Source organism: Panthera leo, chromosome E1 (genome assembly GCF_018350215.1).
Source record: "Panthera leo isolate Ple1 chromosome E1, P.leo_Ple1_pat1.1, whole genome shotgun sequence".
Lineage (NCBI taxonomy): Eukaryota > Metazoa > Chordata > Mammalia > Carnivora > Felidae > Panthera > Panthera leo.
This window is the reverse complement of record NC_056692.1, coordinates 10414061-10439883: the sequence shown is the minus strand read 5'-3', so window position 1 is coordinate 10439883 and position 25823 is coordinate 10414061. Positions and strand designations below refer to the sequence as shown.

The window sequence follows — 25823 nt, the reverse complement described above, 5'->3', positions numbered from 1 at the left end:
GCGTAGCCGGAAGGTCCCCAGTGGCAGGAAGGGAGGGCCGTGCGCACGGCGGGGAGGGACTTGCTGATGGCCAGCCCTGTGACGTCTGGCCAGCCGTCATTTCCGCTTTCCGGTGCCTGCTTTCTTTGAAGCATGGCTGGGTGTCTCGCAGGCTTGTGCACGGCCACCTTACGTTGCCTTTTGACCACATGGGACATTTTGTACGAGTCCCTTTTATCACTTCCCGCATCATTGAGTCTGGCACGGTCCCCGTGGGTCTCAGACTTGAGCGTCCCTCTGAGCTACCAGCGGGGCTTGCCAGAGCAGGCTGGTGGCATCCTGGTAACTGCGGAACGAGCGGGTCTGGGGTGGGGGAGGGGCAGAGGGCCACGTCTGACCTGCTCTCTGCCAAGTCCCATGGTGGTAACTATTCTCTCTATAGCTAGCTTCAGGCTCCCGTACAGATGTCACTGAACATGTCCCAGGGAGAGATGGCACAGAGTTTTTGGCTTCTGTAGGCCCATAGGAGCTGGCTTCTGCGCGCACTGACCCTGTTTCGGCAGGTGGGGGGCAGGGCCCGAGATACTGCACGTCTAGGAGGTTGGTTTCCAGCTGATGCAACCCTGACTGGCCTTTAGAATCACACGGAGAGGGGCGCCCGGGTGGCTCAGTCGGTTAAGCATCTTTGGCTCAAGCCATGATCTTGCGGTCCCTGAGTTCAAGTCTCCCCGCGTCGGGCTCTGTGCTGACAGCTCAGGGCCTGGAGCTTCCTTCAGATTCTGTGTCTCCCTCTCTCTCTGTCCCTCCCCCGCTCATACTCTGTTCTCTCAAAAATAAACAAACATTAAAAAAAGGAAAAAAAAGAATCACATGGGGAGCTTTTAAAAGTGATTGATGTGGGGCACTTGGGTGGCTCAGTCTTGAGCATCCGACGTCTGCTCAGGTCATGATCTCGTGGTTCGTGAGTTCAAACCCCACATTCGGCCCGCCACTGTCCGTGCATAGCCCGCTTCAGATCCTCTGTCCCCTCTCCCTGCCCCTCTCCACTGTGCTCTCTCAAAAATAAATAAACAGCAATGACTGATGTCTGGGTTCCACCCTGGACCTGTTAAATCCAGACTCTTTTTTTCTTTAAAGTTGATTTATTTATTTGAGATAGAGCTGGAGGGGCAGAGAGAGAGAGAGAATGCCAAACAGTCCCTGCACAGTCAGCACAGAGCCCCAGCTGGGGCTCAAACTCATGAACCATGAGCCCACAACCTGAGCGGAAACTAAGAGTCAGACATTCAACCGACTGAGCCACCCAGACGCCCCTAAATGTAGACTATCTTTAGTGGGACCCTGGTGTCAGTGTTTTAAAAATGTTCTCCAGGTGGGGTGCCTGGATGGCCCCATGGAGTGTGCTACTTTGTTTTTAATAATGTTTATTTATTTTTGAGAGAGAGACAGAGTGCGAACGAGAGAGGGGCAGAGAGAGAGGGAGACACAGAATCTGAAGCAGGCTCCAGGCTCTGAGTTGTCAGCAGAGAGCCTGATGCAGGGCTCGAACCCATAAACCGCGAGATCATGATCTGGGCCAAAGTAGGACACTTAACTGAATCACTCAGGCACTCCTCTTTTTTTTTTTTTTTTTTTTTTTTTTTTTAATTAAGTAAACACTATACCCAATGTGGGGCTTGAACTCACCACCCTGGGATTAAAAGTCACACACTCTGGGCACCTAGAGGGCTGAGTCGGTTAAGCGTCCGACTTCGGCTCAGGTCACGATCTCATGGTTTGTGGGTTCGAGCTCCGCGTCAGGCTCTGTGCTGACAGCTCAGAGCCTGGAGCCTGCTTCGGATTCTGTGTCTCCTTCTCTCTGACCCTCCCCCATTCATGCTCTGTCTCTCTCTGTCTCAAAAATAAATAAACGTTAAAAAAAAGAAAAATTTTTTTTTAATGCTCATTTTTTGAGAGAGAGAGAGAGACAGAGAGAGACAGAGCACGAGCAAGGGAGGGGCAGAAAGAGAGGGAGACACAGAATCTGAAGCAGGTTCCAGGCTCTGAGCTGTCAGCACAGAGCCCGACGCGGGGCTCGAACTCACGGACCGCGAGATCGTGACCTGAGCCGAAGTCGGCCACTTAACCGACTGAGCCACCCAGGTGCCCCTAAAAAAATTTTTTTTAAGGAAATCGAAAAAAAAAAAAGTTCTCCAGGTGATGCTAATGGGTAGTCAAGTCTGAGAACCACTAACGTAAAGAGCGTGGCAAAGTCATGACTGAAGGCCTTTGGGGGGTAAAAGGGGTGCCATTTCTGTACTCATGGGTTTGTTTGGACCGTGTGCACCTAGACGTATGGGAGCCAGAACTTGAAGCACGTGGGGGTCATCCTGCAGAGGGGCACCCTGGTGCTGCTTCTCTCCTGCTTCCCCTGCTGGGCACTCTTCGTCAACACCCAGAACATCCTGCATCTCTTCAGGCAGGACCCAGCCGTGTCCAGGTAAGATGGGCCCATGCCATGGGGGGGTGGGGGCTGGGATTGGGTCCATCTTGGCAGAAAAACGGCCCTATCCAGGTTCAGCCTCTGGGAATTACAAAGGCTGGCATTATGTAGTGCTTTTCATACCTGGCAAGCAAGGTCTAGACCCTTCCTTATTTGGGTGACTTCAGGGTACATCGTTTATACTGAAATAAGGTTTGCAAACATCCTCCGCTCGAGATAGGAGTTTAGGGCATTTGTTCACGGTTTTGTGATTCTTGACCCTGGTTGATACTAAAATCACCTGGGTGCCTTTAAAACCCGCCCGTGCCCGGTCCCCCTCCCCCCGTCGGCGTTCCGTGTGAATTGGCCTGCGGTGTGGCAAGGGCATCAGTGTCTTTCAGAGTTCCCCTCGAGGATTCTCATGGGCTGATGTCTTTGCCACCTGCTGGTCGAGTTAATCAAGACCTTTAAAATAAAGTCCTTGTGCTAGACCCGCGGCGGTGAACCTAGGGGGCGTTTAGCCATGTTGGGAGGCATTTCCGGGGATCAGGACTGGTTACTGGGGCTCTGCGGAGACATCGCGAAACATCTTGCGATGCACAGGTTCGTTCCACGGTGGGGAATTCTCTATCTGGCCGTAGTGCCGAGGTTGAAAAACCCTTTCCTAGACCTAAAGATTTGGAAGGACCAAGAGAGGCAGTTTTAAGAGGACAAGGTCTAGGTGTCTCTCATTTTCGCATTTGCTCCAGCAGTCGAAACCCATTAATTCAGAAAGAGCCAAGAACAGGAAAGATGGTTTTCATTAGCTTCTCCTACCCACCCTTGCCTCACAGAGACCTCTGTGGCCTTTTTTTGCTTTTCGTTGTACAGGCTTACCCAGGACTATGTCATGATCTTCATTCCTGCCCTGCCTGTAAGTTTTCAAGGGTTACAAGGTCCCCTTCTTTTTTTTTTTAAGTTTATTTTATTTTGAGAGAGAGAGTGAGCGAGCCACAACGAGTGGGGAGGGGGCAGAGAGGAGAGACAGGATCCCAAGCAGGTTCCGTGCTGTCAGCGCGGAGCCCAGCTCAAGGCTCAGTCCCACGAACCGTGAGATCACGACCTGAGCCGAAATGAGGAGTCGGATGCTTAACTGACTGAGCCACCCAAGCACCCCATGAGGTCCCCTTCTTGGGGTTTACTGGTGGAAGGCACCTGAGCTACCTGTGGGCCCAATGCATTGGGTCAGTCTTCTGTGATTCACATGTGTGATGTTGGCTCCTTTAAGAAGTGGGGTTTTAATTATGCCTGTAGAAGACACAAACGTGTGTCCCTTGAGAGACCCCGGGACCGAGGCGAGTTCAGTGAACCACGGTCTTGAACTTCTGCCGCTGGAGGGGTCTCCAGGATATCCTCCGCGGAAAGGAGTTCAGCCTTTTTTTTTCTTTTTTCTTCTTTTAGATAAGGGTAAATTCTTTCCCGTGTCAGAACTCCTCAGGGCCTCACTCTGAACCTTTAGATTTTTTTTTTTTCCTTGCTGAGTGTGATCACACACAACCCTGAGTGTATGTTCACGTCTGACACAGAAGCTCGCGGTCAGTGAACAATTAAAACTATTTTACTCCGTTGGGACGGTGGGGCTGCGTGGGTTTGCTTGCACTGCTCTGACAACACGCCGCAGACTGGATGGCTTAAACGTTTTCTCACACTACTGGAAGCTGCAAAGTCTGAGATCAAGGTGTCGCAGGGTTGATACCCTTAGGGGCCTCTCCTTGCCTTGCAGACCACCTCCTGCTTGGCTGCCTCTTCTCGCGGCCATCCCCCTGTGTGGGTGCAGCCGCGGTGTCTCTTGTCTTCTTATCAGGACCTCAGTCCTGTTGGGTTAGAGCTCACGCTAATGGCCTCATGTTAACGTAATCACCTCTTTAAAAACTCCCCAAATACAGCCACATTGGGGGTTAGGTCTTCAACATACGAATTTGGATGGCTGTAATTCAGCCCTTAAAAGTAGCCGTCTGCCGTCACAGTTGGCATTGTGGCTTTTAATTTACCCCGAAGCCTTTAAAGTTTAATATTCTCGGGGTGTCTGGGTGGCTCGGTTGGTTAAGCACCCAACCCTTGGTTTCTGCTCGGCTCATGAGCTCATGGTTTGTGGGATTGAGCCCCGAGTCAGGTTCTGTGCTGACAGTGCAGGGCCTGCTGGGGGGGGGGGGGTCTCTCTTTCCCGTTCTTTCTCTGCCCCTCCCCCATGTGCACGTGTGCACGCTCTCTCAAAATAAATTTCTGAAAACGTTAAAAAAAGATAAAGTTCCGTATTATTTAGTTATGCCACCAAATAGGACTGTTACTTGGTCTATAAAAGGGGTGCCCCCCCAGAGTTTGCCCAGGGGCCTCCTTTACAGCCCCACTGTTCCCCAGAAGTCTCCTTGTCGTACTCCCAAGGAAACTGCTTTCCCAGGCCCTGGGGTCCCTTGGATGCTGTTCATCCATAAGAGATGTTTGGAACGCCCTGGCCCTAGACACCTCGGCTCCCACCCCCTGTCCCTGTCCCCTTCTGAGATGGCATGCCTCTGCGGGTCCACGGGGGAGCAGAGGGCAGCCAAGCCACGGCTCCCAGCTCCTTGCTACATGGCAAGGCCAAGATGTTAACATTCGTTTCTTCTTCTCTTGTAGGCAATCTTTATTTACACGTTACAAGTTAAATTTTTGCTCAACCAGGTAATGTAGACTCTCCTTTTTTCTTTGGGGGGGGGGGCGGTTCATGGGAGTTTATGGCTTTCGGGGATCGGGGCCCTGAAAACATTCATGGATAACAGGGTGGGGAACCTCACCTGCTGGGGGCCACCGAAACACGTTTTCCCGTGTGGTGCGCTCAGGACTTCGGTGTGGAGAAGTTTACCAAGTGAAATCAAGGGAAGGGTATGTTCTTGTTGGCTCTGGAACATTCTTCTCTGATTCCCCCTTGGAAATATTGTCATTGGCAGGATAAGGGGTAGCACTAGCGTTCTTTGGCTCCATGCTGTTACCTGGCTCTCTGGAAGTGAAGGGTGTGTGCCTGTGTCCCCCAGAGGGTGCCGGGCAGGCTCCAGGGAGCCAACCTCTCAGCTTCTCTCAGCCTGTCTGAAAGGCCCGGCTCTCCTCAGCGGGGCGTGAAGGCCCACGTCGTAGCATGTCATGTCAGGGAGAACTGTGACCAGCGGCAGGGGCCAAAGCTGTGTGACGGCTGCCCTGGTTCGGTAGGCGTGCATTTACGATGCCAGCGTATGTGGGACCCTTGACTTCCTTCCGGAGGAATCCAGGGAAATGAGGGTCCCGGGCAATGGGTCGTGGCCACACAGGTAGGCTCTCCAGGGCACGTGCGACCGAGGGCACAAGGGAGGGGAGAGAGAAGGGAAGAGGTTTTCCGTTTATTTAATGTTCTTAAATTTAAGGTTACCCTGTGGACAAAAACAGCTTCCGAGTCTCCCGTCAGCGTAACACGGAAGGGTCTGGAAAGGGGCAGAAGTCTGCACGACTGAGCGCTGGCCTGTCTGTCCACTGCCAGCCCGTGGCCTTGTCTGAAGCCACGCGGAGGCGTTAGATGCTCGGGGCTTTCTCCCTGACTGCCAGGCTCCCAGCCAGCATGGGGGCTCCTAGCCACAGGCTCCAGCTTGGCCCAGTGAGGACACTGGGAGTGAAAACCCCTCTCTCAGATACTCTGAGGGACCCGCAGAGACCTACAAAGAGGAGCCTGCAGCTGAGAGGGGCCGAGAGGCTTGAACCGGGTTTGGAGACTACCCGGGGTTCCCAAGGGGTTCTGGTCACCGGGACGCGGGAGCACAGAGGCCAAGGCATGGATGGAGGGGCACAGTGGATGACAGAATCAGAGAGGTGGGCTGGCCCAGGTTCAGCCTTGGTTCTCTGCTGTGGATTTCAGCTGGTGGGAAACCGATTGCTAGGGGGAGAGAGAGTTGTGGACGTGGTCCCAACAAAAGATGCTGCAGGTCTGTGATGAGAAAGGATGCCCTACAGAAGCAACGGGAATCGTAACACTGGGGCGGATCCTGTAGAACGAAATGACTCCTTGTCTGCAGGGGTCTCTGGAGAGGGAGGGAGTTGCATTTAACCCAGTTTCCGTCTTCGGGCCCAGCCCTTCTGTGAGTGTAGGATATGGGAGTGTGCAGCTGGTCTGGGGGCAAAGTTAATACAGTTGGGGAGGGTGGAAGGAGCTCCAGAGAAAATGGGGGGGTTGCTTAGACTTGTAGGTGGGAGAGAGGTAGACAAGGCGACCCCACTGGCTTCTGCTGACCTTCCTCTGAGGGAAGCTGTCTCTTGCCTGTTTTTTCTTGCCATCTGTGTGCCCAGGGCTCCCCCGTTTAGAGCTCTAGTCGCCAGTCTGGAATGCTGCCTCTAGGAGGCGCATGCATGTTGCGCACTTGACCTTCTCATCCCCCAGGCCTGCCTCTCCACTTGCCTGCCTTCCTTCCCAGTTAGGGGCCTCGAACACCTTATCTCTGGGGAACCTGCCCTCATCTGGCTCTCCATCTTTTCCTTCACTCTTACGTCTGGTCACTGATGGTCCTGTGGTCCTGCCTCTCTCCAACCTCCAGCCTCAGTTCCTCTCTTCTTCTTCCCTTATCCTTCGGCGGATACTTCCGTAGCATCTTACCAAATTTCCCTGCTGCCAGTCCTTCCCAGGGCCAACCTCACCCCATGCTACTTCTGCTCTCTCTACCCGAAAGGCTTGTGTGGTCTCCTGCCTCCTTTGCTAAAAACTAATAAGCAGGGTTGCCTGACAAATAAGTGACCCACATAAGTGGTTGGCCACGATCCTTGTCCTGGTCCCTGACCAGGAGACCACTTGAGACAAATACGCAGCATGGTGGACCATAGCGTGGCTGGATCAGAGGAGTGTGGTTCTCCCCCAGCAAGGGCGGGGGAGAGTTATCATATGATTCTGATGGATGGAGTTTAGGTGCAGTGCAGGGGAAGCCACGTTTTGGTAGGCTCAGAGCAAAGCAGAAGAGGGATCAATGCCAGGTCCGCCCTGCAAAGTGGACCCACGTCCTCTCTCCTTGGGGACCGGAGAGAGCTCAGATAGATGCGATTGCTGTGTCCAGAAATCCGTGAGAAGCTCTGCCCCTGAGCTGGAAAATCGAGGCTGCTGCTTTGGGGTGTGAGAGTGACTTCAATCCCCCAGGCAGGAGAGGGATCTTTTATTTTAACTGGTAACGACTTCACACGACGAAATGTCACAGGGTCCGTGATTTCAGAGAAGCAGGTTTGTCAGAGGGTGAGGAAGCAGTAGGCGTTCAGACGAGGGGCCGGGGTGACACCTCGCAGGTGGGAGAAGCAGCTGGCCTCATCGCGTCTGCGATTCTGATCCCCTGATGCCTTGTACGTCTCCAGCCCGTGTCGTTTTCCTCTCCCGTCTGAAGTCTTAGATTACGATGCCAAACAGCCCGGACTTCTCTGCCCTGTACTTGTAAGCAGAGCCGGGTGGGATGGAGTCCTTCCCACGCCCCAGCTTTGTGAGGTCATCTTAGATCAGTGTTCTGAACTTCCATTTGGTTGAAAAAGTGCTGAGTTGGTCACCCCCTGTCCACTGTGGAAGGTGATTTGTTTATACTCCGTCTCGGCCAGTCCTTGTGCTCTGGTAGGCGAACCACTTGGCTGCCTGTCTGTTGCCGGGCCCTCTCCTGCCCACGTCCCTGTGTTTCACGCCTCCAGGCGGGGGAGGAGGGGAGGAGGAGGGAGGGGGGAGGCAGGAGGCCAGGAGCAGCAAGGACAGGAATTCGGTTGGGTCCTCGTGCTATACCTGTGGCGCGTGTGCATTTGGGGAAGAGGTGACCACCCTGCTCCCTGGTCTCCAGCACGCGGTGCGGTCTCTCCTCGTTTCAGGGAATCCTACTGCCCCAGATCCTCACCGGAGTTGTCGCCAATCTTGTCAACGCCCTCATCAACTATCTGTTTCTCTATCAACTGGATCTCGGGGTGATGTGAGTCCAGCTGATTCTGGGGATGGGAGGCGGTGGGGGGGGGACCTGCCTGAGGCATTTCCAGGGCGGGATGGCAGGGGGGCACCTCTACTTGGTCATGTCTCCCGGTGGGGGTCCCCTCCCTGGGCCGCTCTGGAAAGCACGGTCAGGGACGGACCGCGAGGCTGCTCCGGAAAGAAGATGCGTTTAGGGCTGCCACGGGAGTCCCCGCACGATGGACAGGCACCTGCCCTCACTGGGACCGTTCCTCCCAGGGGGTCGGCACTGGCAAATACCATTTCCCAGTTCATCCTCGTGCTGCTCCTCTTCCTGTACATCCTCTGGAAGAAACTGCATCACACTATCTGGGAAGGTAAAGTCTGCTGTTCGTTTTCCAGCTCGGACGTGGGTCTTGTCTCGGGTTGAGCTCCAGCCCAGTGGCCCGTGTGTTGGCGATGTGTCTCTGTCTCTGCTGCAGGGTGGTCCCTTGAGTGTCTGCATGACTGGGCCGGCTTCTTCGACCTGGCCTTCCCCGGCATGCTCATGCTGTGCATTGAGTGGTGGGCCTACGAGATCGGGAGCCTACTGAGCGGTCAGTGTGGGGACAGGTGGCGATGGCTGGCGTGGGCACGGGCCCCGTCCGGAAGCACGGTGTCAGCTGCCTCTCTCCACCAGGTATCCTCGGCATGGTGGAGCTGGGAGCCCAGTCCGTGTTGTACGAAGTGACCGTCATTTTGTACATGGTGAGTGTCCGGGAGCCGGTCGTGTGGGGGTGCTAGCTGGTTCTTTTGAAAAGAGCCCAAAGGGGCGCCTGGGTGGCCCAGTCGGTTAAGCGGCCGACTTCAGCTCAGGTCACGGTCCGTGAGTTCGAGCCCTGTGTCGGGCTCTGGGCTGATGGCTAGGAGCCTGGAGCCTGCTTCCGATTCTGTGTCTCCCTCTGTCTCTGCCCCTCCCCTGTTCATGCTGTGTCTCTCTCTGTCTCAAAAATAAATAAACGTTAAAAAAAAATTTTTTTTTTTAAATAAAAAGAAAAGAATCCAAAGAACGAGCGTAGGCATTCATCCCGTTAGTAACCTGTGAAACGATACACGAGAGTAAAATTTCATCGTAGAGCCAGGCAGGGCCCATCTGGAATGGTGGGGTCTTTCTGGTGAGCTCTGGGGAGTTTGCACGTCCTAGCACTGTTCGGATCTGAAAGATTTTTGCCTAAGCTTCTTTATTTGTGTAGAGAGAGAGGGCATGCAAATAAGGGAGGGACAGAGAAAAAGAGGGAGAGAGAGAATCCCAAGCGGAATTCTTGCTGTCAGTGCAGAGCCTGACGTGGGGCTCGGTCCCATGAACCGTGAGAACGTGACCCGAGCCGAAATCAAGAGTCAGACACCAGCCAGGCACCCCCCGGATCTGAAAGACTTGATTTGATTTGCACACTTCCCAGACATGAAGAATCTTTTCCGGTTGTCACAACACACGATAGATGCCTGGGGGACAGGTCGGGGGCGCAAAGGGTGATGGCGCTAGGTTCATGGCGTGAGGAGCCCCGCTGCCTGGGATGAGCTTGGGTGTGCATCTTTGCGTTTCCTTAAAGTTCCTTTTTACCCGACGCTCCGGGGAAGGGGAAAGGTCGCCGTTTTGGGATTCTGTTTTCTAAACTTGATCCCTTGATGGTCTTTCAGAACAGACTTCCCCTGGGCTCCTGGCAGTCCGTCCTCTGCACGCAGAGGAGGAACACGATTGTGCGGGACCCTCCCTTGCACACCTTAGAAGCCTTGCCCCAAAGCCCAGTATGCGATGGAGATTCACATCAGCCTGGGGGCACTCGGCTAGGCAAATGGGAGGTTGCAAATTTATTTTCTCAGAACTTTTAGGACCAGGTTTTACCACTGAGGTGTATGCCATGATCTTCCGGGTCCCTGTTCCCTGGGGAAGGTGCACGGTTGGGCTGAGAACCGAGCCAAGAGGCAGGGACTTCTCTGCTCCCTGCTTACTCTTCCCTTTTCGTTATGGTATGTCTGCTTTTCATTTTAGATACCTTCAGGCTTCAGTGTGGCCACCAGTATCCGGGTAGGGAATGCGCTGGGCGCTGGAGACATAGAGCAGGCCAAGAAGTCCTCAACTGTCGCCTTGCTGGTCACAGGTGCTTAGACTCTTCAGTCATTGACTCACCCAAATGGTCTGTGCCCGGGAAGCCCAGCCTCCCGGTGCCCTGCAGATCTCCTTTCTCACTGGTTGTTTCTCTGCTGTTTTTACCTCCAGGAGTCTTTGCTGTAACCTTCTGCGTCCTGTTGTTAATTTTTAAGGATCTGGTGGGGTACATTTTCACTAGCGACCGGTGAGTGTGGACATTTTCTTGAAATGCAAAATTTGCCGTAAAGAAATGGTTGGGTAGATGGATGCCTTCACACTGGGAGGCATCCTGGGGGTGTTGCATCGTGGAGGGTCCCTGAGCCATTTGTAAGATCAGAAACTCACCGGGGGCACCTGGGTGGCTCGGTCGGTTAAGTGGCCAACTTTGGCTCAGTTCATGATCTCACGGTCCATGGGTTCGAGCTCCACATTGGGCTCTGTGCTGACAGCTCAGTGCCTAAAGGACGCTTCAGATTCTGTGTCTCCCGTTCTCTCTGCCTCTCTCCCACTCGTGCTATGTCTCTCTCACTCTCAAAAATAAATAAACATAAAAAAAGGAAAAAAAACCTCACCGATGTTTCCTGGGAAGAACTGATCAGGTGTAGGAACTAATTTATCATCCAGAATGCCAATTTATTGGTGATACGTGCTGCAGGTGGTCAGGATAGGTGTGCATTTTAGAGAAGGAGACCCCTTTTTGGTACCATTGATTACATTTTCAGTTAGTTATTTTGTTCCCAGTGATAAGAATCCTCTTGGTAGCTCAGAATCTGCCCCCCAAGTCCCTGGTAGCTACAAGTCGTGGAATGTATTGGTCAGTTCGAACCGAAGTGAAAATCTCCCTGAAGAGCTGTCTCAAAAAATCACGTGATCAGATTGATCACTGAGACGAATTCGTGTAAGGGATGGATCTTTTGTGTGGTTTGCGGGTCCTGTTTGGGTTGGTTGCTTTCATCAGTGAGGCTGGCTGGTGTGGGCATGTCGCAAGGATACTTCTGACTTGGGTTTCTTCTATCAGCAGTTGCAAAAGGCAATGTTGACTTTTCCTTCACGGGTGTAACAAGCAGGTGGTGGACAGGACTGCCCTCTGCCGTTCATTCCTTGGGTATCTTTTTGGGGTTGCCTTTTGACTTCTGATGTCGGGTTGTCCCCTTGAAGCCTCCGCCATGCTGCTGTGGGGAAATCGGATGTTTAAGTGTCCCTCGCTTCCAAGGAAGCCGAAAGGCAGCCGGAAATCATGCTCGTTTTGCTGCAAGGGAATCAGAACGGTCGTTATCGGATGTGTATCCTGCGCTGATGGTTTCAGTAGGCACGTGGCAGACGTTTGCTTCTGAGTCTGTCCACTTCCGGAAACCATGCGGGGCAGGAAGAAAACACGAAGAACAAAAGGGCCCAGGAACCATATCTTTGGTGGTATTGGGAGACCGAGAAAACTCACGACGTCAAATTATTTATCAGCTGACCAGGATCAGCTGAAACTGGCAGGATTGGTGACACAGATTTCTAACAAGGACACGGAACCTAACGTTAGCAGAGAGGGAGAAGAGAGAGAGCCCCTCGATGCAAAGTAATAAAGGAGGAAGTTACTAAAAAACAGTAGTTTTTTTGAACCGTGAGAGACGAGTTTGCATGACTTTTGAAAGTAAATTTTAAAAATCTGGAAGGAATATAGGGGCGTCTGAGTGGTGTCAGTTCAGTATCTGACGTCAGCTTAGGTCATGATCTCACAGTCCGTGAGTTCGATCCCTGTATCGGGCTCAGTGCTGACAGCTCGGGCCTGGAGCCTGCTTCCGATTCTGTGTCTCCCTCTCTCCCTGCCCCTCCTTCACTTGCACTCTGTCTCTTTCTCTCAGAAAATGAATAAACATTTTAAAAAAAACTTTTTTTAATCTGGAAGGAATAAATAACTTTCTAGGAAAATAATTTACCAAAACTTACCTTGGAAAACATAAAAGGTCTAACTGGACCGATTTCCTTAGAAGAAATAAGAAAAATTTATTTTAAAATTTGAAAAAGCACTAATCCCTGAGGATTCCTGTGGAGAATTTTATAAAACCTCGAAAATGTCATTCCAGCGCTGTCGAACTGTACCAGAGACCACAAAAAGGGAAATGTCCGCATTCTGTTTAGGAAGCAAAAATAACATTGGTACCGAAATCTGACAAAGTTTGTACAGTAAAAAAGAAAGTTGCAGGCCAGTCTCACTTATTAATATCAGTTCTAAAATCAAAACTAAAATATTAGTGGACAGAATTCAGCAGCACATAAAAGATCATATATTTTGATGGGATATAAAAATGAGTATGTTGGAAAAGCCAAGTTGTAGAAGGTCACGTAGAGAATGCTAGAACATGAACTAACAGTTTCTAGAAGGGGAGCAGAAGACTGTATTTGTACTGGAAAAGTACAGACAGTATTCAGGATTGTTGCCCAGTCAGCAGGGAGGTGGCAATGGGTGGGCTGGGAACAGAGTGGAAGTAAGATTTTTCTCGATACTCTTTTTGCATGGCTTGATTTCTTTTAACCATTGGCAGACGTTACCTATTCAAGAAATAAAATCCAATTTGAATAGTGAACTGTATTTCTGTCCCGTGTTTAGAGGGGGAGGAGAGTGACCACCTTGTTCAGTGCTGGGTTTCCTGATTTCTTCATTCATTCAACAAATATTTATTGCCAGACAACGACCTAGGCCTGTGTGTTCATCGCTCAAGAGTATGATGGATTTTTTTGCCTTCCTGGGTCAGTGGCAGCATTTTCTAGAAGTGTAGGTGTTAAAATCAAAGTCTCTAGCTGTAGAGGTTAGGGACTACCTCTAGGAACCAAGGATAATTCTGTAAACTGTCTCTATGGCCTTTGTAACATGCCAACCGGGTTCCACAGAGAGAACTGTAACCACTCTGTTCTTCTCCATCCAGACATACTGAGATACGTGTGGAATCATGTTCAAAGAAGGATGGCATTGGGGTGCCTGTGTGGCTCAGTCGGTTAAGCATCTGACTTCCGCTCAGGCCATGATCTCACGGTTCGTGAGTTCGAGCCCCACATCAAGCTCTCGAGGCGCTGTCAGTGCAGGGCCCGCTTTGGATCCTCTCTCCCTGCCCCTCAACTGCTCACATGTGCTTGCACACTCTCTCTCAAAAATAAACATGAAAAGAGGGTGGCATTATAATCCAAATTTTATTCTTTTGTGGGCAGTGGAGCACCACCTCATCTCATGCAATTGTTTCCATCAACTAGTTGGACTATATATTCCTTCTGGAAGTCATTCGATGCAGTGTAGGGTTGGTTTCCTCTACGGGCCAAGAAACCGTAGGATTGTCCGCGAATCGGGTGTTGGCTGGAACGCATGAGCCCCTCCGGTTTTACGCAGAGGCCAAGCGCCGTCACCTGAGCCACACATCTGTCTCCTCCTGATCACGACGTGCTTTCTTTTCCTAACAGAGAAATCGTGGCTCTGGTCGCTGAGGTGATTCCGATCTGTGCTGTTTCCCATGTGTTCGAAGGACTTGCTGTAAGTGTTACGCAGTATTCCTTTCAAGCCCCTTTATGATCTACACGTTTCTTCTGATGGCGGTTCATTTAAACCGAAAAGAGCAGTTGGGGGTGCCTGGGCGGCTCAGTGGGTCAAGCGTCCGACTTCGGCTCAGGTCATGATCTCACCGCTCGTGGGTTCGAGCCCCATGTCGGGCTCTGTGCTGACAGTTCAGAGCCTGGAGCCTGCTTCGGATTCTGTGTCTCCCTCTCTCTCTGCCCCTCCCCTGCCCTCTCCCTGTCTCTCAAAAACGAATAAGCGTTAAAAAAAAAAATTAAAAAGGAAAAAAGAGAAGGAAAGAGCAACTGGGGTGGGGCAGGTAGGTAATACCGAACGTTTTTTATCATACTCGCTTGATAAGAACACTGGCACGTGATCACGGATTTGAAGTCCGAGCCCCGCCCCCGCCCCGGGATGGGAGGTGCTTGGGGACAGGAGTCTTTCAGAAGCCTCAGCACTGTTCTCACTGATGGATGTTTTCTGCCTACAGTGCACAAGTGGTGGCATCCTGCGGGGAAGTGGCAACCAGAAGGCTGGGGCCATGGTCAATGCCGTCGGGTATTATGTGGTTGGTCTCCCTGTCGGGATCTCGCTGATGTTCCTGGCCAGACTGAAAGTGCTTGGTAAGCATTAACCACGGGCAGGCAGATCTGTTACTTACGGGGCCTGGAAATGACTGTTGGAGCATGGAGGCTTTTTTCTTTTCTTTTTTTTTTTTTTTTTGAGACTTGGCCCTGGAACTTTGAAACTTTTGCATGCTCGTTCCGTGCCCTGTCAGTGAGAAGCACGGAGTGGACAGCAGGTAGCCAGGGGCCCGGGACTGCAAGTTCATGCCCCTCTTGCCCAGCCGGGCCCGCTTTTCACACTGACATGCTTGAGTAGAGCAGGGTGACCTTTCTACTCCTCTCCCTGCCCTGTGCCATCAAGTTCTCACGTCCTCAGAGTTGGTGAGAGCAGGAGGGCCGAGGAAGCTTGGAGAAACGTGCCTTTTGTGGCCCCGGTTCTGTCCTTTGGTAGAAGCGCTTGTATGGTGAGACCCGAAGAGTGAGTCTGCAGGACTGGTTGTGGCCATCATAAACTGGCCATACTGGAGTGTTTGGGCTGAGGCAGGGGAAGCCATGGGTCAGCCTTGGCGTGATGCTTACAGAACTTCCAGCAGCAGCCATGGTAGCTGAGTACATCCTAGAGCATGGCTCCTGTGTCAGCCCATGCAGCCCTTAGAGCCGTGCTCTCAACGTCACCTTCATTGCCATTCTGTTGCCTCCACCTCCCGCCTGGTACGACCTTGTAAGCCTTGTGCCTTGCAGGTCTCCCCAGAAGGCCATGGGGGTGATGTGTGCGAACAGCACAGAAGGCAGGCACAGGGGTGTGAGGGGACTCTTTATCCCCTTGCCACACTTGGAGGAAAGGACTTAATCCATGCTAACCTTGAAAAACAGAGAGAGGGGCGCCTGGGTGGCTCAGTGGGCTAAGCATCCAACTTCTGCTCAGGTCCTGATCTCGCGGTTCGTGAGTTCGAGCCCCACGTCGGGCTCTGTGCTGACAGCTTAGAGCCTGGAGCCTGCTTCGGATTCTGTGTCTCCCTCTTTCTGTGCCTCTCCCTTGCTCGTGCTCTGTCTGTCTCTCTCTCAAAACATTTAAAAAATTTTTTGAAGTATAGAAACAAATGACGGCCCAGCTTTGATTTCTAAGATAATAATTTGGAATACACTGGTGGTTAACGCATGATGATGTTAAAACCTGAGCACTTTATCTTTGGGTGAAGTGGTGACAGACTTAAGCGTGGCTCATTTTTACCCATCAGTACTTGGCTGGCGGGGGAGCAGTGAGAAGTCATCCGATACCTGGAGTGAACTTCCCATCCCGTTACGCTGCACATTGTTCTCCAGCTGAATAATATTTTAATGAAAAATACGGGAGATGTTCAAAGAATGGAGTTGCCAGTGCAAAGTTCACTGGCTTTCATCGTGGTGCAGAAAATTATTTAGCTGAGTTTCTGGCATTATTCATATTTTGGATTTGCCAGTGGCATAGCTGAGGGAAATATTAGAGAAATCCACTTAAAAATACAGATCTGTGTTCCCAGTGCTGTTCATTTGACAAAAGCATCCCTAGGATGTGCAAAGCAGAGGGAGTTAAGAATCACTTAAAAGAGAGGCACCTGGGTAGCTCAGTCGGTTGAGCGTCCGACTTCGGCTCAGGTCATGATCTCAGTTTGTGGGTTCAAGCCCTGCATCAGGCTCTATGCTGACAGCTTGCCCAGAGCCTGCAGCCTGCTTCGGATTGTGTGTCTCTTTCTCTCTCTCTGCCCTTCCCCTGCTCATGCCCTGTCTCTGTCTCTCAAAAATAAATGTTAAAAAAAAAAAAAAAAGAATCACTTAAAAGAAATGCTGTGGTGGGGCACCTGGGTCGCTCAGTCGATTAAGGGTCCCAACTTCGGCTCAGGTCTTGATCTCACAGTTCATGAGTTTGAGCTCCGCGTCGGGCTCTGTGCTGACCTCTTGGAGCCCGGAGCCTGCTTTGGATTCTGGGTCTCCCTTTCTCTCTGCCCCTCTCCTGCTCATGCTCTGTCTCTCTGTCTGTCTCTCTCAAAAATAAAACATTAAACATTAAAAAAAAATGCTGTGGTGCAAACTTCCAGTTATAAAGTAAGTCCTGGGGATTGGGAATGTGCAATTTGGTAGCTACAGTTAATAATACTGTTATTACTTGCTTGAAGGTTGGCAAGGCCGGGGCCAGCATCCCTGGAGTTCTGGCAGAGATCCAAAGGCAGGCAGAGGAGTTGGGAAGGTTTTGTGGCGGGGGGGAGGGTAGGGGGGAAAGGGGCACGCTTCTGGTGTTGGACGCTGGTGGCCTGGGGAAGCTGGAAGCAGGCTAAGTAGACGTGGGGCATCCTGTGCAATTGGTCAGGGGTGCGTGTTTGCTTTTCTTTGCTTGGTTCTGAGTGGGAAGCAGGGACAAAAATTAGGGAAGCTGTCAGTTCTTAAGTCAAATCCTGGCCATTTTGGGTCAGCTGTTGCAGAAGTTACTGTTTAGCGTCTTGGAGTGTCCTTAGGGATAGCTATCTGCAAGTCTGATGTGGAACAGGCTGGCTTTTCAGTTGTTTATTGTGGATAAGGGGTTTCCTGGCTCTGTTGCTGCAGGTTGTGGGTCAGAGTTCTACTTTTTTTTTTTTTAACGTTTATTTATTTTTGGGACAGAGAGAGACAGAGCATGAACTGGGGAGGGGCAGAGAGAGTGGGAGACACAGAATCGGAAACAGGCTCCAGGCTCTGAGCCATCAGCCCAGAGCCTGACGCGGGGCTCGAACTCACAGACCGCGAGATCGTGACCTGAGCCGAAGTCAGACGCTTAACCGACTGAGCCACCCAGGCGCCCCCAGAGTTCTACTTTGATATATGGTGTGGCCATCGTATATTCAGTGTCTCAGTCTCCTCTTTTTCAGGGAAAATTAGAGACAAGGGGAATTCAGGGAAAGCTAGGGAGCCAGGTCTTACCACTTGGGGATTGTACAGTCATCTTCATAGTCAACTGTATTGCAAGATCTTCTTGAGCTCCTTGATGTTGTACCGTCATGATGACCATCATGGTGAGCGATTGTGCAGAACCATTCAAGACTTGGGAAAAAATGCAACCAGCCAGCATCACAACCATTGAAAAGGTCCCTGCCAACAAGGTTCAGGAGCAGTTTTCCCTGCTCTCTCTTCCGGTAGATGAAATCTTCTGGCTAAAGATGGTGAAGAAGCTGTTCAGGAAGATGTTGTGGGAAGGCAGCCTTAAGCTGTTGGCGGTAGGACCCTGGTGATATTTTGCACGTATAGCCCATCAGTGTGGTCAGGCTGGTATTGGTGGTGAAATCCCTAGACACAGGCCTTCCAGTGTCCTAATTCTTTCAGAATTTAAGGATGAGTTTAAGGATGACATTGGTCCTTTCTACTTTTCCAGAAGATTGTGGGTGATGAGGACAGCATAGTTTTTTGAGTAAGGAGTGATACTTTACAGAGTTCTTTTATATGGCTCCCATAAAGCATGTGCCTCAGTCACTTGGTATAAAACTTGCCATCTGAGACCTGTAAAACCTGAGACATCAGGTTGGAAATACAAAGTCAGGCAGCTTTTTGGTGATGGTAAGGGCTGTAGCTTTTCAGCAAGGAAATGCGTCATCTATCCTGAAAATAGACAACCGGTAACTAAACCGTATGTAAATCCCATGGAGGATACAAGCTGGACAAAATCCATCTGTAGGTGTTCAAAGGTCCCTTGAGGCCTGGTTCCCGGCCATGTCGACCTTCACGGTTTCTCCAGGATTATGCTGGTGACGAGCGACACATGACCTGAAAAAAATCTCAGCTATTTTTTTTTTTTTAATTTTTTTTTAACGTTTATTTGTTTTTGAGACAGAGAGAGACAGAGCATGAACGGGGGAGGGACAGAGAGAGAGGGAGACACAGAATCGGAAGCAGGCTCCAGGCTCTGAGCCATCAGCCCAGAGCCTGACGCGGGGCTCGAACTCACGGACCGTGAGATCGTGACCTGAGCTGAAGTCGGAGGCTTAACCGACCGAGCCACCCAGGCGCCCCTCAGCTATTTTTTTAAAGTTTCCCCACCGATGTTGATTTCAGATGCTAAGCAACCCGTCTACTCTGTGATGACGAATAGTTTCGTGGAGAAACTTCGCTAACATCCATTTGAAATCATCTTGTGCTCTTGAGTGGCCATCTTGATGGTGCCAGAGATTCCCTGAGTGATGGGTGTGCAGCCAGATGTGTTTTCCTTTCGTCTTTTTCAAAACCGGAGGCTAAACACTGGTCTTTTACAGCGGCCTCTTTGAACCCTCCAGAGATCTATCTTTGGAGGGCTCGGATAGGATCAGAACCTGGTTTAAAGTGGCTTGTTTGGCTCAGTGATCTGCGAGGGTCTCCTTCTGGCTTCTGCGTTCTCTTGTTCTCTGTGGGTCTCCATGTTTACAACGGCTGTCTCTCTGGAAGACGGAAGTGAGTTTAAAGGTTTCTTCACTTGCTTTCTATCTGTGATAGGGGCTCCAGCAGAGGTGAGAAACCCCCCGTTTCCAGAACAGCCCCACATCAGGCAGGGGCTTCTCCCACAGCATCAGTTTGCCGTCCGCATATATGTCTACTCTGTGGTCTTTGCTGGTGACATACTTTGGGAGTCACAGTAGGGTCTGCTCTCTGGGCTGATGTTTTATGTCGGGTAGAGGACTGCAGTCTAATATTTTATTGTTTTATTATTTTTCTTCGAAGTTTATTTATTTTTGAGAGAGAGACACAGCATGAGCAGGGGAGGGGCAGAGAGAGAGAGAGAGAGAGGGAGACACAGAATCCAGAGCAGGCTCGAGGCTCCGAGCTGTCGGCACAGACCCCAACACAGGGCTCGAACTCATGAACTTTGAGATTATGGGCACAGAGAGACAAAGTAGTTTTTTGTAGCTGGGGATGCCTGGGTGGGAAGGAGGCCTGCTGAGGAGCCTTCTAGGTTTCAGAAACCTGTTCGTGTTGGGGCCTCCTGAGCACAGGGTCTGTCTCTATGGACCAGTCGATTCATAGAGAGGTGTTGCAGGGGCGCCTGGGTGGCTCAGTCGGTTAAGCGTCTGACTTCAGCTCAGGTCATGGTCTCATGGTCTGTGGGTTCGAGCCCCGCATCGGGCTCTGGGCTGGTGGCTCAGAGCCTGGAGCCTGCTTCCGATTCTGTGTCTCCCTCTCTCTCTGCCCCTCCCCCGTTCATGCTCTGTCTCTCTCTGTCTCAAAAATAAATAAAACGTTAAAAAAAATTAAAAAAAAAAAAAAAAAAAAAAGAGAGGTGTTGCAAGCTCAGAAAAATTTGGCCCCCGTGGTCTGCAATATACAGTTAAACCCAGAAATCCTGGATAGGTCCTACCCTAAACGAACTGTGTTGTGGCAAAATTGTGATTGTGCTTTTGCAACGATGTCTCTCTTCTGCCAAGGCTGAGAACAAGAAAACAGGATGTTTTACGTGCACTTCCTCATTCTCCGCACAAAGTAAGAGTGCTGGTGCATCATGTATCAGAAATGAATCACAAGAGGGCGCGTGGGTGGCTCAGTTGGTTAAGCATCTGACTTCGGCTCAGGTCCCGATCTCACGGTTTGTGAGTTCGAGTCCCTCAGAGGGCGAGCTTGAACCCCACTTTGGGTGAGTTTGAGCCCTGCTTCAGGCGAGCCCCGCTTCTCTCTCTCCTCTCCCACTCTGCCTGTTGTGGGATTCTCTCTCTGTCTCCCTATCTCTCTGCCTCTTGCTTACTTGTGCCCTCTTTCTCAAGAGGAAAAAAAAAAAAAGATGATCTTCCTCTCCCTCTGCCCCTCTCCCTCGCTCACGTGCTTTCTTCCTCTGTTTCATGAATGAATGAATGAATGAATCCTGCTGTGATTTAAAAAAAGGGAAAAAAAAGGAACCACAGGGAAATGTACATTTTGAAAATTCTTTTTTAAATTAGAAAAAAATTTTTTTTATTTTAGAGCGAGGGAGTACAAGTGGGGAGAGGGGCAGAGGGAGAGCGAGAGAATCCCCAGCAAGGACGGAGCCTGATGCAGGGCTCCAGACCACGACCCCGGGATCCTAACGTGAGCCAAAATCGAGTCAGGTAGTCAGCGGACTGAGCCACCCAGGTGCCCTGATTTTTAAAATTCTCGATTAAGGAACTGAGAAAAATTGAGGGGGGTGGGGGGGATTCAGTGGCCCTCCTAGCCCGTCACTGTGCAGACACACTGTTGTCCTCGGCTGGTGAAGGAAAGGGGTGTCGGCCGTCCCCGTGTAGAGGCTCGCTGAACAGAGCAGAACAAAGACTCATCACTACAGTAAAGCGAGTGGCTTCAGGAGGGATTGATGTCACGATGGTTCTGGGTCAGGTATTTGTGGTGAGCGAGGGATAACAATTTTGTTGATGGCCCCGAAAGTCTTGAGTAAAGATATCCTCATGCATTTGACTTTTTTTTTTTTTTTTTTTTTTTTTTTTTAGTGACAGTTCTAAGGGCCAGTCCAGGGTATGGAAAGACCTCTGGGTGTGACTTTTCAGCACTAAGTTTGAATCCTTTCATTTGCCTTCAAGGGATGCTGGGGAAGGAAGTTTAGGTAACACTTGGTAGGAGCAGTCTGAACTTTTAGGGGTCCTGCTCCAATCCTTTGGCTGTGTCAGTACAGTAACCAAGGCCATGGAGTGTCAGGCATAGTGTCAAGGTCCTTGTCTGGGGTCTGTGTCAAATATAGGAAGCAAGGTGTGCACCCCGAGCAGACCGAATTTGACCATAAATAGAGGAGTCCGCTCAGATCTCTGGTATGCATTTGATATCACGGTTCCGCCTGCAGAGGAAGGCTCCCCCCTGTGAAATTTGCAGGGGTGGTAGCACCGAGCAGGAAGGTGCGCCTCTCAGTCAAGGGCTCCAGGGTTACGGTTAGAGACTGGGATAATTGGCGGGGGTGCCTGGGTGGCTCAGTCGGATTAGTGCCTCTTTTTTTTTTTAAAGTTTTTAAATGCTTATTTATTTTTGAGCGACAGAGCGAGAGTGGGAGTGGGGTGGGCAGAGAGAGAGAGAGAGAGGGAGACACAGAATCCGAAGCAGGCTCCAGGCTGAGCTCTTAGCACGGAACCCGAAGCGTCTGACTCTTGCTTTTCGGCTGAGGTCATGATCTTGCGGTTTGTGAGTTTTGAGCCCTGCCTCGGGCTCTGCGATGACCGTGCAGAGCCTGCTTGGGATTTTTTCTCTCTCCCTCTCCCCGGCTTGTGCTCTCTGTCTCTCTCAAAATAAATAAATAAACTTAGGGGGAAAAAAAAAAAAAAAGACTGGGAGATTGGGAAAACCTGCGGGTCATTTGAAATACCAACCACGTGTGCAATATGTGTACCCTGAGACAGAGGTTGGGTAAGGTGCCGGGGCTGCTTGTAGAAAGCGGGGCATCCGCCAGGCATTGATGAGGATGGCCGTCTCTATTTACGGTGAATTCACCTGGAGTGTTGAAGGGCCTGGCGGGATAGTGGGTGATTTTGCCTTCCGCAAGCACTCACTGACCTGAGACGAGAGAGTTTTCTTGGTCTTGGGTTTTCCCTTCCTGGCATCCCTTCTGTTTACAATATCTGCAAGTGTCCTTGTAGTTGGAGGTTGGCCGGGGTGGGGGCGGGGGGCGGCCATCCAGTGGTCTCTCTTGCAGGTCCCAAAGAGACTTGGGGTCTTGGCTCATTTTTGTCCCAAAGTCCTTTTTCAAAATGGTTCTCCCATGTGTTGTAGGTCAGCGAAAGGGTTATGTTTCCTACCAAGCTCTGTGTTCATCTTCGCTTTCCAATTTCAGTGTTAGTTTTCTCATCGACAAAAGGAGACGAAAGGGTTGTGACATCGAGCACCTTCTCTGACGCCCACACGGCGGTTGGAAGGGGCTTAGAACGGGTGGGCGGAAACCCAAAAAGAAAGCTCCCTGGATCAAAGCCAAGGCCTCAGGACACAAAACCGTGACAGGAGAGCCTCATCTGGTCTTAGTGGTGACCTGCAGAAAAGTCTGTCCCAGTGGATGCCAGTTGGGTTGAGAACCACAAACTCCTCGTGGGTCCGTGAGATCGGCACACGCGGCGGGCTTCTAGGGCCTGTGCCTGGGTTCTGGCCTCTAACTGTCCCTCTGTGACAGACAACACTTTACACAGCACCACAAAGCACAGCAAAAGGAATGAAAAGGAATGGCCTGATTCCACCCAAGATGCCAAACGAATGGGAACCAGGGACAAAACCTGGGTACTGAGCCGAGGAGCTCATTGTAAAGAGATTGGGGCGCAGGCCTGGCCCGAACTCACATCGTCAAGGACTGCACACGCCACAGGCCGACAGGCACAAGGGGCCTCTGTGGGTACCACATCGGGTTGGAGGCTGGGGCCTGTGGTGGTAGGCAGTGTAGGCCAGGTCTTGTGGGGCCTCCATGATGAGCTGTGGACTCATGGGAAATGGGAAAAACGAAGGCCATTATTCTGAGTTTGCTCTAGCAAGGGAGTCAGCCACCACCACCGGAGTTTGGGCAGAGACCCAGAGGCAGGCAGAGGGGTGGGAGAACTCTACAGGGAAACTAAGAGAGGTCTCAGGTGTGCCCTCATGTCCCGGGGAAGCCGGAATCGGGGCATCCTGTGGGATTGGTGGGGGTAGGGGGGAGGGCGTGTTTGCTTTTCTCTGGTTGGCCCTAAGTTGGAAGCAGGGACAAAACTTAGGGAACGTGTCAATTATCGATCAAGTCCTGGCCGTTTTGGGTCAGTTGTTGCAGAAGTTCTTATGTAGCACCCTGGATTATTCCCAGAGTTTGACATGTAACCAGCTGGCTTCTCGGGTTTATTGTAGGTAAGGGCTTGGTTTCTGGACAGATTGCTGTAGGCTGTGGATCAGAGTTCTATTTTTTTTTTTTTTTTTTTTTAATTTTTTTTTTCTGAACGTTTTTTATTTATTTTTGGGACAGAGAGAGACAGAGCATGAACGGGGGAGGGGCAGAGAGAGAGGGAGACACAGAATCGGAAACAGGCTCCAGGCTCCGAGCCATCAGCCCAGAGCCTGACGCGGGGCTCGAACTCACGGACCGCGAGATCGTGACCTGGCTGAAGTCGGACGCTTAACCGACTGCGCCACCCAGGCGCCCCTATTTTTTTTTTTTTTTTAATATTTATTTATTTTTGAGAGAGAGAGAGACAGTGTGTGAACCGGGGAGGGGCAGAGAGGGAGGGAGACAGAGAATTGGAAGCAGGTAGCTCCATGCTGTCAATGCAAAAGCCTGACGTGGGGCTTGAACCCATGAACCATGAGATCATGACCTGAGCCGGAGTCAGCCTCTCAACCGACTGAGCTGCCCAGGCGCCCCTAGAGTTCTGTTTTTACATATCGTCTGCCCGTTGGCTGTTGGCATATTCAGTTCCTCACAGCGCTTGTTGGCTTTTCTGATTCTGCCATTGCTTCACTGTTGACCAAAGAAACCCTTCTCACTTGGGGTCTCCGTGTCCCGTGTGGGTTTACTAGGTAGAGTGCGATGGTACCTTGAGATCCACGAGGCTTTTCCTGTGTTCTGTTCTCCCTCAGCCTCTCTGTGATCATCCCTCTGCGGACAACCTTGTCCCAGGAGCTCTGGAAGTCTGTGCCCAAAGCCAGTAAGCCTGTAGGAAGTGCCAACGGAGGGAACTTAACATGGCTGGTGACTTGTGCATTTTGAAAACGTTAGTCCCTTTTGAGGAAAATAGGCCATAGCTGTTCAGAAGCATAGCACTCTTAGAGAACAGGAAATAGTCTGTCTTGGGAATTTCATTTCCTTATAACCTGCGTGTCTCTTACTAGCAAAGTATTAGGATCACAAAGGCCAAAAAGAGCGTCTAAACATCAGTTCTGAGACCCAGAGCACTGGGCAGTGACCACAGGGAGCCCTGGGCCTCTCAGAACCTTCTGGAAACCAAAGGAGAGCAGGAAGGGGATGTCTGGATCACTGTGGGCTCCACTGCAGCCGTGAAAGCAGATTCTCAAAGTGAGACAGGAGGCATATACTCCCCAGGGGTGCCCTGTTTTCCATGGAATTAACCTCTATTAAATATTTCCACTTCTAGGTCTGTGGTCAGGCATCCTTATCTGTGTGATCACGCAGTGTGTGTGTTTTTTCATCTTTATTTCTCAGCTAAACTGGAAGAAAGCCTGTGAAGAGGTAACTATGTTCATTGCTGGCCCATAAAAGTTCCTCTCCTAGAAAACAATCTGTTCAGGCTCTCTCCCTCTCATTTGTAAGGTTCTTTCCCCTTTTATCACCAATGCTTTGTTGTTGTTTCAATTGCCTTTATTTCAGATGCTAAGGGCCAGATACCCCTGCAGTTATCCATTTCCCTTTTGTTTATTTATCAAACAAAAATAGGGGTTCCTTTCCTCCTCGTATCCCAAGCCAGGCTACCACCCTTGTGCCTGAAAAATCAATTTGAGGACAGGATTTGAAACTGGAAAGAAAGGAGGCATGCCAGCCAATTTATCCTGATAGTGTTTTTTATGATCCCAAAATATTTCATTAAGATACCTGCACACATGAGTGTCTCCAGCTTGCTAGGGTCAATGTGGGGTCTGAAAATAGATGGTCGATAAAACAAAAATGAAGGAAAAAGGGGAGAATCCTCTGAACTTGGGCCCAGCCTTCCCCCTAGTGCTTTTCCATCGATCCCTTCCCCCCCCCCCCACCATTGACCTTATGTCAATCATCCTGAAAGACGATTCCATACTTGGGAACCAGAGAAGGTCCCCTTACATGTCAGTTACAGAGAATGGCTTGGTTTTTCCTAAACTGGGTAGTAGTCAAGTCAAATGTTTTATTTATAACGGTGGTAAATAATGCTTTGTGGATTGACTTTGAGTTTCATCTTCTAGGCTCGGGTACATGCCAATGTGAGACTAAATGTGGCCCAGGCTAGGACCCAGTCTGCGGCCCGGACGGCAGTCTATCAGAACATAGGTATGGAATAAACTCTCACCTCTTGGAAACAGGCCTGTCCAGGTGGTCCAGGAGGGGCCATTTGTGGGACACAACTAGATTTTCTGCCATGAGTGCCCCCCGAACCCGGGAAATAAAGTTTCAGGGACAAATGATAAAGTCACGCAACACTCAATTTTAGGTACACTGCAGGTTGCCAGTTCCTTGGCTGACTTAACGGTACTCACGTAAGCATTCCAAAGGGATCTCTAATACTCGGTGATCCTGTGCGTTGACCTTATCTTGGAAGCTGACATTAGTAGGTCTGTGTCTATAGGGTTCCCCCATTCACCAGGCAAAGATGGGC

The 25823-nt window shown here is 50.8% G+C and overlaps 1 protein-coding gene across 2 annotated transcripts in view; it reads left to right on the top strand.

Moving 5' to 3' along the window:
* LOC122206076 (multidrug and toxin extrusion protein 1-like) overlaps positions 1-25823 on the top strand; it is a 37637-nt gene that overhangs the window by 9358 nt on the left and 2456 nt on the right. For both annotated transcript variants that reach the window (XM_042914880.1, XM_042914881.1), the window contains exons 4-16: positions 2310-2458; positions 3311-3353; positions 5093-5137; positions 8300-8397; positions 8652-8749; positions 8855-8968; positions 9052-9119; positions 10402-10510; positions 10630-10705; positions 13942-14011; positions 14523-14655; positions 24615-24709; positions 25414-25498. In XM_042914880.1, the coding sequence (XP_042770814.1) occupies positions 2310-2458; positions 3311-3353; positions 5093-5137; positions 8300-8397; positions 8652-8749; positions 8855-8968; positions 9052-9119; positions 10402-10510; positions 10630-10705; positions 13942-14011; positions 14523-14655; positions 24615-24709; positions 25414-25498 (1183 nt within the window). The remainder of the gene's footprint in view (positions 1-2309; positions 2459-3310; positions 3354-5092; positions 5138-8299; positions 8398-8651; positions 8750-8854; positions 8969-9051; positions 9120-10401; positions 10511-10629; positions 10706-13941; positions 14012-14522; positions 14656-24614; positions 24710-25413; positions 25499-25823) is intronic.